Source organism: Asparagus officinalis, chromosome 1 (genome assembly GCF_001876935.1).
Source record: "Asparagus officinalis chromosome 1, Aspof.V1, whole genome shotgun sequence".
NCBI classification, from domain to species: Eukaryota; Viridiplantae; Streptophyta; class Magnoliopsida; order Asparagales; family Asparagaceae; genus Asparagus; species Asparagus officinalis.
In genome coordinates, this window is record NC_033794.1 from 114,725,755 (window position 1) to 114,741,194 (window position 15,440).

The 15,440-nt window shown below is 37.3% G+C and overlaps 3 protein-coding genes across 10 annotated transcripts in view; 2 read left to right on the plus strand and 1 right to left on the minus strand.

Moving 5' to 3' along the window:
• Window positions 589–7,109, plus strand: LOC109829086 (mitochondrial import inner membrane translocase subunit PAM16 like 2-like). Of its 2 annotated transcripts, XM_020396167.1 has the most exons (4): window positions 589–889; window positions 3,456–3,543; window positions 6,081–6,211; window positions 6,629–7,109. In XM_020396167.1, the coding sequence occupies exons 1-4, from the start codon at window positions 887–889 to the stop codon at window positions 6,749–6,751; spliced, it is 345 nt and encodes a 114-aa protein (XP_020251756.1). In that variant the 5' UTR covers window positions 589–886; the 3' UTR covers window positions 6,752–7,109. The 2 variants fall into 2 exon arrangements, with proteins under 2 accessions (XP_020251756.1, XP_020251757.1); XM_020396168.1 differs by lacking the exons at window positions 589–889; window positions 3,456–3,543 and adding an exon at window positions 3,998–4,070.
• On the plus strand, window positions 8,164–10,570 carry LOC109843948. 2 transcript variants are annotated; one of them, XM_020412953.1, is made up of 3 exons: window positions 8,164–8,490; window positions 8,575–8,667; window positions 9,606–10,570. In XM_020412953.1, exons 1-3 carry the CDS (start codon window positions 8,361–8,363, stop codon window positions 10,568–10,570), a joined length of 1,188 nt encoding a protein of 395 aa, XP_020268542.1. In that variant the 5' UTR covers window positions 8,164–8,360. The 2 variants fall into 2 exon arrangements, with proteins under 2 accessions (XP_020268542.1, XP_020268535.1); XM_020412946.1 differs by having other exon boundaries at window positions 8,164–8,667.
• Window positions 14,312–15,440, minus strand: part of LOC109829087 (leucine--tRNA ligase, chloroplastic/mitochondrial) — a 15,458-nt gene continuing 14,329 nt past the window's right edge. For all 6 annotated transcript variants that reach the window (XM_020396171.1, XM_020396172.1, XM_020396169.1 and 3 more), the window contains one exon: window positions 14,312–14,545. In XM_020396171.1, coding sequence (XP_020251760.1) covers window positions 14,312–14,545 — 234 coding nt within the window. The remainder of the gene's footprint in view (window positions 14,546–15,440) is intronic.

The following is a 15,440-nucleotide window of genomic DNA, read 5'->3' on the forward strand; positions in this document are numbered from 1 at the left end:
CAAATCCACTCATGCGAAATACATTTATTTCAAATTCGGCCCTAAATTAAAACCCCAAACATGACATTTGGATTTGGGCTGGACTAGAATTGAAATTCAAACCCAAATCCAAGTTCCCAAAAAGGTTTTTGAGTAAACAGAAAAACATAGTTAGAATTTGTTCATTTGTTCTGCTGTTCTGCTAAAAATTGTTATAACTTTGTTATTATAGTTGCAATGTTAATCCTTTTCAAAAAAAATTATTGTTGAATTAACTACCATTTTACTTTTACAAAAAGTGGTTCTTTTTGTGATATCGGTATAGGGGTGACAAACGGTTTGGAGATATCTGAACCGATCCGCATCCGTTCGCATACGGATGCGGATATGGTAAGAGAATTTTGAAACCGAATGGATATAGTAACAGATACGGATCTGGTTCCGGATTTTTTTTCGGATACGGATTCGGAAACGAATATGAGGGTTGTGGATACGGATATCCGCAAATATAAATGTAATAATGATTCGGGTCCAAAGTTACAAACCCGTAACTGCTACCCCAAACCCAACTTTACAACTAAAAACCCTAGGCCTCCTATGTCCCACTGCGCCTCCACTCAATTTTCGACAGCCTCAACTCTCGTCAGATCCCGATCCGACTCCCGACCCAAGACTCCCGACCCGCCGCCGTTATCTTCGCCATCTCTCGGCGTCATCTTCTCCATTCTCCGGCGTCGTCTTCGTCGTTCGCCGCCTCCCGCCGCCGGCGATCGTCTTCTCCGTTCGCGCCGCGTCCCGCCGTGCGTCAAGATCCTGTCTCGGCCAGTCAACGTTCGCCGTTCTCTCTCTAAGAATATCTGATCCCCCCTCTCTCCCCACATCGCCGATTATCAATCGTAGCTTCGCAATGGTATGGATTCTTACAAGTTTCTCTTGATCTTAGGGTATGCGATCTGTTCGTGTTATTATTATTAGGGTTTGCGATCTGTTCGTGTTATTATTATTATTAATATTTAATTTTTTTTAGATTTTTGTTTGGATCCCTGGTGGTGTATGATGCTAGATCCGTGATATAGATTAGGTGATCGACGATCGAGGCGGAGTTACTGTGATTTTGATCCATTTTTGTCTACTATTGAACTTGTTAGGATCCAAGCAACTTGGGAACCCACCCTTAAAAGCTAGTTGTTAAGGGGAAGACCTGAGTCACTTAAATACCCCATCAAGCTTTCCATTTTACTCGATGTGGGACTTAGGCATCCCATACTACCCAAGTCCCTAACATAGCACCGCCCCTGAGAGCCAACGTCCCGGCGGCTGCACTCTATGACGCTTCACTCGGCGTTGCTTTACTCGGCCTTTCCGGTCAGAGACCCTCCACAGGTAGCCCTTTCCGTGACGCTGACAACCAGCTCTGATACCAATTGTTAGGATCCAAGCAATTTGGGGAACCCACCCTTAAAAGCTAGTTGTTAAGGGAGAAGAACCGAGTCACTTAAATAGCCCATCAAGCTTCCTATTTTACTCGATGTGGGACTTAGGCATCCCATACTACCCAAGTCCCTAACAGAACTTGTGAGATTTGTTTGATGATCTGATCTGAACATCTTTGGATCTGTGTGATTAGTTTGATGTTCTGAACTTTTTTAAATCCGCTATTCCTAATTCAACTTCACTTACAAAATCATGGCATATATCTGGATGTAATTTAGTGATTTCAATTTCTGACTAGTTTGTAGAATTTGATCCTAGATCTAGATTTGTCGTCGTTTGATTAGGGATCAAAACGTAAAAGCGTGTATATTTCCGCCTTGGTTACACAACATCATCTACATCATGCGGGTTCAAGGTGAAATGTTGACTGGTTGTGTTACTTGTGTACCAGGACACAACTAATTAGGCCAAACTTTCAATTTCGAATTATGGTGATTACCAAGACATTAAATTTTGTCAAATATCCGTTTATATCCGTGATCATATCCTATCCGATTCTCAAATATCCGAACCATATCCGTTACCGATAAGTGCAGATATGTTTAATATTTTTTCTTACCGAAGATGATCCGTATCCATATCCGTTTATAAAAAGCGGATATGGATATGGTAAGTGTCATATTCGAACCGTATCCGCTCTGATAACACCCCTACATGGAGGGCTTTGTTTTGTTTTTTTTAATTTCTTTTGTATCCAGCTGATAGGACGCCAGCTTTTCAACAAAATCACTCCAAATTGGAGTGATTTTGCTTTCTACTACACCTTATCAAAATATGTCAGTCAAAGAGATTCAAACAAACATGGTAAAGTAATGAAAGCTGACTGTGGGGCCCATTAACCGACAGCTTAGTCAAAGAGATTCAAACAAACATGGTAAAGTAATGAAAGCTGACTGTGGGGCCCATTAACCGACAGCTTTACATAATTTTCATAGCAAAAAATGGTAAAGTAATGAAAGCTGACTGTGGGGCCCATTAACCGACAGCTTTACATAATTTTCATAGCAAAAAATGCAACCAAACTGGCCCTTTGATAGACATGTTCTGAAATTTTGACGCGTGTCAAATGCTCTAGAATTTTGACACGTGACATTTCAAAGTACTACTTTAGTATATTGTATAGATAGCCCTTTGCTAGATATGTTCTGAAATTTTGACACGTGTTAAATGCTCTAGAATTTTGACACGTGACATTTTAGAGTATTACTTTAGTATATTGTATAGATAGATGCGTATTTTTACGGACCAGAGCCGGGCATAAAAAAACTCGACCAATTTTACCCAAAAAATTTGTTTCTACCAAAATTGAATACATAAAAAGCCCATCACTAAAACCCGGCCCATTTATATACCTAATAATGGGTTGATCGGTTCTCGAATTTTATTGGAGCCCGTACTCTTCTTACTACAGCCCTCAAATTTTATTCTTCGTCCCCAAGTTTTGCTTCCTCGAAGAAAGACTTATTTGAAACTTGTCGATCGTTTTCGTGGAGATTTTGATTGTCGTGAAATGGTTAGTCTTTATAATCTCTATTTGATCTTAGCTCTCTCTCTTTTTCCTTTGAAAATTTCCCCTTTTTTGTTGAAAGTTAGGGTTTCAGGTCTTCACGTAATCGATTTTTTGGTTGAGCTAGGGTTATAAGAAAGTAGATATCTTGATTTTATTAGATGTATGCGCGCTTCAAACTCTAGATTTGAATATGATTCTTGTGATTTGTAGAAAAAGATTGAGATTGCACGAGTTCTTAGCTTTATTACGATCACGTTTTTTTCCTTTTTTTAAGGTTGAAAGGATGTGCTTGATCTTTCATCTTCCATGGATCTCAAATATATCAATAGGTTATTACTTGAGTTTTAAAGTTTACAGTTTCAATTTCAGATATATGGATTTGATTTTTTAGGATAATCAAATAGGTCCAAGTTGTGCAAAAAGCCATTTTTTCTTAGATTTCTAATTTTTTCTGGTTTTATTGTCAAAATAGGCTGCAAAGATTCTTGCCAACTTGATCGTTATGGGTTCTGGGATATTGGGAAGAGCCGTATTTCAAGCTTATCGCAAAGCACTTGAAAGTAAGTTATTTTCTGCCTCACGATGAGTTCTTATTCTTCTCTTTGTTTTATTTGTATGACGAGAGCACATTTTCACTCATATTTTATTCAAAATAATCACTTATTTTGATATTTCTTTCTGTGGGTATGCACAATGATCTGAGTTTGGAAGCTATTTCAAAATAATCACTTATTTTGATATTTCTTTCTGTGGGTATGCACAATGATCTGAGTTTGGAAGCTATTTTGGTGCTAGATTTCATTTTTAATTTTGTCCTCTTCTAATATATCTACATTATTCTCTTTCATCAATACCACTTTATACTTATATTATATCTTTGTTTTCGCTACATAGTATGTACACTAGGTTCTACTCTTTATTGCAGCCTTCAGTTCTTATTCTATATGATCCCTTATCTTTTTTTTAATTATAATATTCCTCTTAAGTAACTGGATCCTGTTAATTGCTTATTATAGGTGGTTAGAATCAATGGTGTGCTTGCTTTTCAGTTCACTTCTTTCTGGGTTTCGACTTGAGCATATCTTTTGTAAGTTTATGACTGTCTCGGTCATACCTAGAAGTCATTTGTTGGTAACTGGTTTAATAGTAAACAATGTTACATTAAACGTTGGACGCTTCTAGGCGTCGGACTTGGCGCCCAACGCTTAGTCGCCTAGGCGGGCGCCTAAGCGGTTTCTGAGCGTTTTTTTTCTTTTTTCATTTAAGTGGTGGTTGATGAGGTTTTGCTGAAGGTCGGAGGAGGTAGTGGAGGTGTTCATATTTGGAGGTTAATGGAATTTGGAGGACGTGTAAGCTACGACACATAAAATCACAATCAAGGCCTACAGGGTGCAATCCACGTAAGCAGACAATGTTCACCTAAACCCTCGTAATATCTAGGTGGGCAGCCTAAATACCGCCTAGGCGTTAGGCGTTATTTAGGCGGCCTAGGTACCGTCTAGGCCTAGGCGTACGCCTAAGCAGACTAGGTGGAGGTTTTTTAAAACAGTGATAGTAAGGAATAAGATAGATCTCCTGTTGTAATGGGAATACCGGTATGAATGTTGTACATAAAAATCTTACGTGCTTTGGCATAGATCGATACTGCCGCACTTTGTGTTTTAGGCTACAACTGCTACTGAAGGCATCGGGCCTCAAGTAACATGAGATAATGACATAGCAAGTGTGAGCATATTATTGTGACCTATCATGTGCTTCTATCGATCCTTTATCAAGATAATATTTGATTAATCTACTATTCTATATGGTTTTGTTGGTCTAGGTAACCATCTAAATAAGCATGAGATGCGTTGTTGTCAACGGTCTCAAAAGGGTTTTGCTAAACCCCATTGTAGCTGGGGGGGAAAAATCACTGGCCTGTTAAGAGCGAAGAGCATCTCTAAATAGTAGCAACATATGAATAATGATGGAGAGTTGAAAGGCAAAGAAAAATATATCTCTCTGTAGTTTTTGTGACCGAAAGGAAGTTTTTTGGGGTCTCCCAAGAGAAATTGTTGTTGGTTTGGTAATCTGGACAAATATGTCTATGTGGCAAATATATGCATGATGTGTGAAACTATGGACAAGATATGTATTTGTGATTATGTATTTGAATATTTTATCATAATAATTGTTAGTAAATTAATATAGCTTGTATAAATTTAGGTCCCAAGAGAAAATGTTGTTGGTTTGTTAATTTGGACAAATATGCCTACGTGTCAAATATATGCATGATATGTGAAATTATGGACAAGATAGAATCCGGCCCGTACTCTTCTTATTAGAGCCCTCAAATTTTATTCTTCGTCCCCCAAGTTTTGCTTCCTCGAAGAAAGACTCTTATTCAAAAATTGTCGATCGTTTTCGTGGAGATTTTGATTGTCACGAAATAGTTTGTCTATATAATTTCTCTATTTGATCTTAGCTCTCTCTCTCTCTTTCTTTAGAAAATTTCCCATTTTTTGTTGAAAGTTGGGGTTTCAGGTCTTCAAGTAATTGATTTTTTGGCTGAGCTAGGGTTATAAGAAAGTAGATATCCTGATTTTATTAGATGTATGCGCGCTTCAAGCTCTAGATTTGGATTTGATCCTCGTGATTTGTAGAAAAAGATTGAGATTGCACGAGTGCTTAGCTTTATTACGATCACGTTTTTTTTCTTTTTTTAAGGTTGAAAGGATGTGCTTGATCTTTCATCTTCCGTGGATCTCAAATATATCAATAGGTTATTACTTGAGTTTTAAAGTTTACACTTTCAGTTTCAGATATATGGATTTGATTCCTTAGGATAATCAAATAGGTCCAAGTTGTGCAAAAAGCCATTTTTTTATTAGATTTCTAATTTTTTTTTCTCAGAGTAACTGCAAGTGTTGAAATAAGAACCAACATGTGTAAATAATGTAGTGATTGAACTTTGTCCATCTGTGAATTGACATTGTGCTGTGCTTTGATAGCCAATCTTATTCGGAATGTGAAAAGATTTGATGATATGATGTTGATGGTGTCGACAACAATTGGAGGCTCTTGATTCTTATAATATCTTTTGTGTTTGCCATTACAGATGCCAGCAAAAATGGTGTTGCACATGAAGCGATTAACAATATCCGAAGACCGAGTAAAGTTTTGACGGAACAAGAAGCTAGGCAGATTTTAGGACTGAGCGAGCAGGCATCATGGGAAGAAGTTTTGCAGGTAATTTACCTTTGGTTTTGATATTTTCTTTTTCTTTTATGTTAGATATTTATTCTTCAGTTCTCTATTTCGTTTCGTTATGTTATTCATTTATTCTTCAATTATACACTCTCCATTTCTATTTCCCTACGTTGTACCTGGATGGGAAAAATTTAAGAATTGATGTCAATTGCATTCTTTGCTATGATTTGTTGGGAGTGTATAGTTATAGAATTTGTTGGTAGGAAATGGTGCAAGAAAATTTAAAAATTGGAATTTTAGGAGAACTTCCCATTAATGATTTTGGAGAGTTCTCACTTTTCCTGGGAATATTTAAGTTGCCATGTTCTGAAGTCTTATAGTCGGTTTATTTGTAATGTGCATACAGAGTATAGTGATTTTTGTGCATCTGATGTCTGAAAGTCTTACTACATGCAGAAATATGATGCATTGTTCGAACGAAATGCTAAGAATGGAAGCTTCTATCTTCAATCAAAGGTTCACAGAGCTAAGGAAGCTTTAGAGAGTGTCTACCGAGGGGACAGTACAGGAACTAGCTGAAATATACCTGATTTTTTGTGTTCTGGGTGAGAGGAAGCCATATACATGTTGCATTTATATCCTTTGAAGTCCCATGTTCTAAATTAGCAAGTAATGATTTATGGAAGAGAAAATGTATATATATTCCTAAGCCTGATGTATAACTTCAAAAGAATAAGACCTTGGATGTTGGCTTGTTGCTGCATAACTAAGGGCATGAAGTGAAAAAGGAGTGTGCGCTGAAGTTTTGAATAGCGGAGATTGGCGCTTGCGTTCTATTTGAACCTCGTTGATTGCTTAAAACCTTAAGTGTAGTAGAATAATCTTGTGGATGTCATTTTGACATCTTATTAGTATCTCATCTGAGGATGTTTTGCTGCAGGGCAGGAGCAAAAAGCCTTTATGCTTTGCTTGATGAATGTTTTGAGATCATCATTTGGTGGGTTCATTATTTTTTTTAAAACATGTAGCGTGCGGTTGTTTTCAGTCTGTTTTATGCTCTTTGCTCATGCGGTGCCGTAGGAGGTAGTGCGTTGTTTTGTTGGTGGTGGGTGGTGCTAATCTCTGTTAGTTTCCAACAGCGGGCGCTGGTGACCAAGTTCATATCAGTTATCACATGTGACTGATCTCTCTCCCGAGTTTGAATTTAGTTATTCTTCCTTTTCTCTCTCTCTCTCTCTCTCTCTCATCTTGGATCAAATCCAATTCCTATTCTTTTTTTCGATCCGTTTAGATCGAAGACTCCCTTCTCCGTCCTCTGTTCACTGTTCAGACGACAGCAAACGATCCGGATCCTTTCAGCTACCGCCCATCCGGATGCATAGGTATTGTTCTTTCCCATTCGAGGGTTAGGTTTTTTTGCCCCCTCTTGCATTCTTATCAATTTGTAAATTTAAATGCTGGATTACCTGCGTATTTGTAAATTTAATGATAATGTAGTAGTGTTCTTATCAATTTCAAATCTTGGATTATATTGCATTAGAAAGATTCGATATCGATAAGTTTTCTTTTGCGAAGGGCATTAAATGGTGCTTTTTTTGTTATTAATCATTAATTTTAGGATTTAGTTTGTGTGTGAACAAATCTTATTGGATTGTTTTGCTAACATCCTTGATTAGGTGTAGGGTCGTATTGATTATGTAACTTTCATCTACTGTTGCGAAAGTCATTGAATTGTAACTCTCATCTGCAATGTTGTCTTTGTTTTGAATTTCTCTTTCACAATCTGCTTGACGAAAGCAGTAGGAAACACCAGTTTCTTCAAGAAACTAGGTAAGAGAGGCTTGAAGCCATGAAGATTTTGAAGTGCACCATCTTTCTTCTCCCTCTTCACAATGGTATGGAGTAGAGAATTAGAAAGGTTGTTGGTCAATGTTACATTAGAATTGGCTATCTACAGTAAGTTTTAGACAGCCTACAGGTACGTACATCAAAATATCCTCTAACAACTCCTTACTAATCAAATAGTACATAATACAAGATTAGGTAACTCTCTATTACAAAATTCAATCATCTGGGGCTTAGCACAACAAACAAAGTCAAAGGAATCAGAAACTTCCATGACATAAGAATGAGAAATTAAACAGCAGAAGAAATCAAAGAGAGTAGGCAAGGGGGGAAGGAACAGAGGATGAAGACGTTGAAGAGCTCTGGCAGACCAAAGAACAAAAAGCTTGGCAATCTCCTCATCATCTTATGCACAATCTTCTCTCTATGCTTTCTCTCTATTTTCAAAGCTCACTATTGCCCTGCTCCCTATGGTCTCTCTCTCACCCTCAAATCTCTCTCTCTCTCTCTCTGGATTCATTTTATCAATGCTAAGCTTAAACTAATTGTTATTGCAGTGAAATCACAGGCAAGTTTGAAATTAGAAGTGTCTGACGAGAAGGTTGATGTGGAGATGGTGATGGAGGATGCTCTTCATTCTTCTTTCAAAGGTAGTTTTCACGGCGATTACTTAATTCAAAGTTTTAGATAAAAGGTTATGGGTTTTGAGAATCTCATATGCCCAGTTGAGATTATGTCTCTATTCTGACTCTGGCGTCGAGAAATAATCTAATTCGGGAGAAATCTTGAAATTTCGCAGAAAGATTAAAAGGAGATTAGCCTGTAGCTAGTACCATTAAGTTCATGAAAGAATTGTTTATATATAACCTCTTTTTGGTAGTAAATTGACGGGGAAAGTTCAGAATTCCATGAAAACTGGCCTATGTTTTCATTTATAAATCCTATTATAGACTAATTTTCAGCTCAAAAACGAAAGAAAGCAATTAGTCTAGGGAAGTTTAAAGATTGAGAATTACATCATTGTGCTCGATTTTATACTGAAAATATTCAGGAAATCGTGCAGAAATAGATGTATGTCCAATTTCCCGTAGGACTACAAGACGTCTTGCAGTTTTTAATTAAAATCATCATGCAATTTTAGATGCTCAACTGGATTTTTTTTTTTTTTTGGTTGCTAGTTGGCCAAAAAATGAATCTGGTAGTTTATCTTGATTCTGAGTCTAACATAAAAAAATTAGCAAGAAATTCAGGAGAAATTTGAAATTTCTTAGAGACATAGAGAGAGTAAAAGGAGACCGGCTTGTCAGTAGTATAATTAAGTACATTAGTTTTGAGTTTTGTAATGAATTGTTTATCATTTAGGCTAACTTATGAAGCATAAGTAAAAAAAATTCCATGAAAACAGGCTTATGTTTTCTTGCCAGTTAGTCTCCTGGAGTTTTAGTAACGGTATTTACTGCTGGGTTCAAATCTTTTGCTTGCAAATTTTCAGAAAATGTTCATAAGTAAATAATTCTCCTTTTATGTTGTTTCTTGAATTCAAATGTCCAAGGAGTAAATTGTTGATTTCTCTTCTTCCACACTGCAGATGATGAAGACGAGTACAACGGCGAAGAAGGACCAGAACCGATATGCTACAATCCAACCGCAACATCAGACCCCTGCGTCGTCGAAGGCGATATCAGAATACAAGCAACCTCGAGAACTATATTCATCCCCTCCTCTCCTAAACCCTCTCAAATGTTAAAAAACAGATGGACCATCAAGCCCCTCTCTGACGCCAGCCCTCCTCCGTGCACCAAGAAACACTCCTCCCCCGCACTCATCTTCTCCACCTACAGTTTCACCGGAAACCACTTCCATGACTTTGCCGACTTGCTCCTCCCCCTGTATGTCACTTCCCGCCACTTCCATGACGAAGCCCACTTCCTGGTTTCCGATGCCAAACCCTGGTTGCTTGCCAAGTTTCGCAGAATCTTAACTACATTCTCGTATCACAAACTCATGTACGCTGAACCTGGCATCGTCCACTGCTTTCCTAAAGCATTCATCGGACTGACGCCATCCAAGCCTAACAGTGAAACACTGTCGGGCCTCAGGAAAGTGCTCAGGCGAGCGTTCAGGCTGAAGCGAGTCAAGACTAAGGCCACAGCTAACAAGAGACCGAGACTGATGATCATATCGAAACAGGGAAGTGCTAAAGATATAATGACGACAGCGACGAGCCTAGGATTCGACGTCAGGGTCGTCAGGGAGCCCAACGTGACCACCGACGTGACCAAGTATGCACGGTTGGTGAACTCGGCTGACGTTCTGGTTTGTGTTCATGGTGAAGGGGTGATGAGTTTGTTATACCTGCCTAAAGGTGCGGTGGTGATACAAGTGATACCCTTGGGAGGTATAGAGAAGATGGAAAGGGATAGAGTTAAGGAGACAAGCGTTGCGATGGGAGTTAAGTATTTGGAATGTGCTGGGGAGGAGAATGTGAGGATGGATTTGGGGAGGATCAGGGGGACATTGTTGGAGGCACTCAAGCTTGTGAGAAAAGAGTAGGGGGATTTTTTTTTTTTTTTTTTTTTTTTTTTTCTTTTTTGGGGTTTTTTTTTTTTTTTTTTTTTTTTTTTGCCTTTTCCTTTCTTTTATGAAACTTTGGGTGTAGGTAGATGATTGTGGTGAATATTATTGGTTTGTGCTTTGATGTATATGTAAGTGTGTCAAAGTTGAGTAGAAGAATATGTACATTGGGAATTTGAATCCTATCCAAAAAAAAAATACTGGAGATCCCTGTAGCAAACTATCGTGAATGATCGAAACGGTTGGGAGGTTCCAATATGACTCTTAACGGTATTGAGTTCGATTCCTGATTGAATTATACATAGGAAAAAAAATTCTCTGTAGTTAATTAAAAATGATTGAAAAATTCTATTGATGCACAACTAGTATGTCGAGCAAAACCGAGTAACTATGGATGTGTTCATTATAATGAGCTTCCACTCTTAGTTTGTAATGACATAAAACATTAGATGATCAATATTTGATTCCTCGAGGGCCAAATACTGTCCTCTTGCGACTTACTTCCTACCAAGGGTAAGAATAACATTTACAGAATATTCTAATCTACAGTGACTAAATAAATATAAATTAGTTTACAGAAGAGTGTTATTTATAGAATAATTTCCTAATAGATAACAATCACATCATAGGACGAACATGAAATTACTTATCATTTTGTGAGATACGCGTGCATGTTTTATTCCAGGCTTTTGTTTGTATTAGGATTCATCTATATCGCTTTCAGAATCCCGCAAAATATGTCCTAATTTAGTCAAAGGTTAATAGGCTTCAAACCCAGTTCGATGTTGATCAAAATAAACAAGTTAAAATGGTAAAGCTAATGTAAACAAAAGATTTTAAGCAACTTGTCTCAAATCCTAATAGCTGATGATTCACTAATGGTATTAATCTCGATACCCCTCTATGAGAGTGCACAGAGTTATTTTTACAGTCACTGCATTAAGCAATTTAATCAACTATATTAACATAATCATATTGAGACCATGTTTAGCAACTTTAGATTATAATCCACTTAGCTTATAGTTCATAAATGGCTTATACACTAGTAGAAAAACGAGCAACCTAGACGGAAATTTCCGTCTAGGTTGATCCAAATCCTGTCTAGGTTAGTTCGACTAGACGGAATTCCATCTAGTTAGGTCCGTTTATTTTGCTTCTGTTTAGGTTGACTCAAACTAGACAGAATTCCGTCTTGGTTGATTCAACCTAGACGGAATTCTGTCTACGTTGATATTTTTTCAGCAAAAAAATTAATTATAAATTGTATATTCATGTACAATTTTATTAATGAATACATCCAGAAAATACTGTACACATGAATACATCCAACCATCCAATTATAATCAAAATTCATAACAATTCCATTCAAAACCAAATATAATCAAATCCAACACATTGCACAAATCCAACCATCCACTCCAAAATATACATCAACCAGTTCCGTCTAATGTATACATCCAACAACATATATACTAACAATGCACATGACTAGGATAGGACACACGACATGAATAAATGTAGTGTTATAACAAATAAAACTGTTTATTACATTAAAAATAAAAAAAACCTCATCCATCGTCGTCGGCGGGAATATCTCTATCCCGATTACGAGAACGAGTGTTGCTCCCTCCAATATCTCCACTCTGAATGTTCGATTGAATAATCATTATGTGGTGTTTGATAACATATTAAACGAAAATGAATTTATAAATATAAGAAAAAATAAGGTACCTGAGCGCTGCTCTGTCTAGCGCCGGAATTATCGCCAATCGAGCTAATAATCTGTATGATACCACCATACGCGTTATGAGGAATCGCACCACCTAAATATTGTATAACATACCACATGAGATCGTCCATCGAGTTCGCCGTCAGCACAACTCTAGTCATCTCCTTAGTCACCTGAATATGCAGCTCCGGGTTAATTTTGTCAATCAAATACGCAGAGTTACGTGCGACAAATGGCATAGCCTAGAAACTGCTTGTGGCTGCTCTCATTGTTGTAGATGGTATGTAGGATGTTGTGGATGATCTCATGCTTATGCCGGGTGAAGCTTCGACACCATGCAGAGGATATCTTCCTCTCCTATTATTAGGGAGAAACAAATATTAAATTTTGCTCTCAAATTCAATAATGGTAAACAAATATAAATAGTATATAGTATTCAAATTGATTCGATTTTTTTACCATCCATACCTATTATGACCCATCAAGTTATGTGTGAGAGTGATGTTCTCCTCTGCAGAAAGCATGTGAGGGTCCGGCTCGGTTTGTTCCTCCTCCTGCGAAATGTACACAGATGCAGCCTCCTTGGATGCAGCCTCAAATCCCTCCTAAAGCACAAATCTATAGTTAATTCAAGGTAAAGACCATATTATTTATGTTCTCGTTTCCTCGTAATGTTAACAACAAAATAGAGTTAATAATACTACTCAAGATATGTATAAGTCTCACCACCAACTCGAGATTTGCATTGATCTTATCCCGATTCTTCTCATCACCCCTATCTATCACGGAAAGTACCATACGCCGCTTTTGCCCTCAAGTATATCGGCATTAATGATTTTCCATGTCATATTATAAATTATGAGATTTCATAATCATACTAAGCATTAAGCATTAAGATCATTGAAAGCTTTAAATGACATATACAATCCAAAGTAGATACAATGCAAAGTGTTTTTTTTAGCAGGTAATAAACAGGAGGATATGACCATTGACTCAAGTGAGCGGCCAGAGCAAAATCACGCAATTGAAGGTTGGTGCCTATATATTGAACAGAATATGAATTCTAATAATATATTTTACTACTTGCTGAATTTATCTTGGTTCATACTTTTGGCTAATTTTCTTCCACTACCATTTCATGGATAATGCAGTCCAAGAGAGCAAACTAGTGTGTGGCTTCTCACAACCAACATCGGACACATGCTCTCTCCTTGGTGACATCAGAATCCTCCCCAAAACCTCAAACATCATCTTAGTATCCCTGCCACCATCACAAAATTCAATGTAAATATGTAATAGTCCCCTTATTCGCAACTTCCCGCCACTTCCATGGGGAGGTCCAGTTCCTGGTGACCGACTTCAACTCCAACTGGATCGCCAGGTACCGGCCCATACTCGGCCAGCTTTCCAAATACGAAGTAATCAACATGGACCGAGAGGCCTCAGTCCACTGCTTTTCGAAGGCCCAACTAGGCCTGCTAAGCCACAAAGTGCTCGGAATTGATCCATCCCTGGCTCCAAAGAGGAGAGTTCCCTGATAGAGGAGCATCCAAGGGATCATGCAGTGTTTTTAAAGATCCCTGATAGAGGTGGTCTATATTTCTTATTAAGCAGAAGGTTAAGCTTGACGTGGGTAGATTTAGGGGTGTTTTGTTGGAAATTTATAAGTCCCTTAAAAATTAAACCAGGGATTATAGGGAAAAAATTCTTCATTTCACATGATTATGTGGATCTTTTTGTAAAGAAAGAGTGAAATAATATATTGCATAGAAGGAAATTCGAAGAAAGTCTTTGGTCCATCATATGACCTCAATAATGTACATGATATATATCAGAAAGAAAGATTTATTTCATTTAAATTGGAAGAATACAATAATCATACATACAGCAGTTCCTCTTATTATGTTACATCTCGAAAAACAATGATTATGGCCTCTCATTATGTTAATACACGGTACAAGAAATAATTTATGAAATGACATTCCTATGTATCATGTTCGCACCTTCTGCTGATCTAAGATCACATTCAAGATCCTCCCGGGGACATAAATTCTTTTTCGTATTGTTTTTCCAATCAAATACTTGGAGAGTTTTTCATCTTGAGAAGCTAATTCGAAAGCATCATCCTCAGAAGAAGCTTCATCAACCAAAACCGTCCCTCTTGTCTTACCGTTGATCTGAACAGGCAATACTATGTTTGAATCTTTCAAGTACTCGCTTTTTGCCTGAAACAAATTAGTAGCATGAGATTAAGTCGAATAAAAGTGCAAAGGATGATAGAATTTTCTTTTTCTTTTTCTTTTTTTCCTTTTCTTCTTCTATAAACTCTTAGTAGGATTTGGCCAGTATTCTCAGGGTAGGACAAAAGGGCAAAACATATACTTATGACAAGTGTATTACTGGAAGAAAAAGGACCATGCTCCTCCATTACGTTGTTAGCAAGTAACTGAAGAATAAAATACATAATACAACCTAAAATTTCCCTCAAAAATGAATTAAACATCAACTTTCATTCTCAAATCCACATATCTAGAATGGAGAATAGATAACTAAGAAAAAAAAAACTTTTCAACAGTTGTTAGTTAGACCCTAAACTGCTACCCACAAGTGAATTATCTGCACAAGAATTTGTGAAATCCTTTCAGGTCACTCAACTTAGCCTGTTAATACTAATCTTTGTGTGTTTTTCGCCGGTTGCCTATCCAAAAGTGAGATGGAGGAGAGTTATATTAGGCAGCTGATAATTGATGTAAAACTAAGTAGGTCCTGAGGAACGTTCGATACGTCACAACACTGTTACATCAATATCATTTATGTGCAACGATAATTAATCAAGAATAGTTTAAATGTAAGCTTCTAGCAACGAGCAAGGAAGTAAAGATAGGCTTAGGTGATTTTGAATGGAATAACTGAAAACGGAAATGCTACTTGCCAACATAATTGAGAAGATGGTCCTTTATAAGATAGTAATGGGTTTTTTTGGATATTAGTCCCTTAAATCTTTATTATTTTGAAATTATTCCTTCAAATCATTAGTTATTATGTCCCTCAATTTTTAATTTATTGCAAAATTGTTATTAGACCCCACGACCGCAACCCATGCCTCCCCCACCCCCCCCC

Excerpts from the sequence above, each read along its gene's own strand:
- LOC109829086 (XM_020396167.1), top strand. Across the intron at positions 3,544-6,080 it reads TTATCGCAAAGCACTTGAAA|ATGCCAGCAAAAATGGTGTT; the intron begins GTAAGTTATTTT and ends TTGCCATTACAG. Across the intron at positions 6,212-6,628 it reads CATGGGAAGAAGTTTTGCAG|AAATATGATGCATTGTTCGA; the intron begins GTAATTTACCTT and ends TACTACATGCAG.
- LOC109843948 (XM_020412946.1), top strand. The coding sequence starts at position 8,361 with ATGAAGACGTTGAAGAGCTCTGGCAGACCAAAGAACAAAAAGCTTGGC. Across the intron at positions 8,668-9,605 it reads TCTTCATTCTTCTTTCAAAG|ATGATGAAGACGAGTACAAC; the intron begins GTAGTTTTCACG and ends TCCACACTGCAG.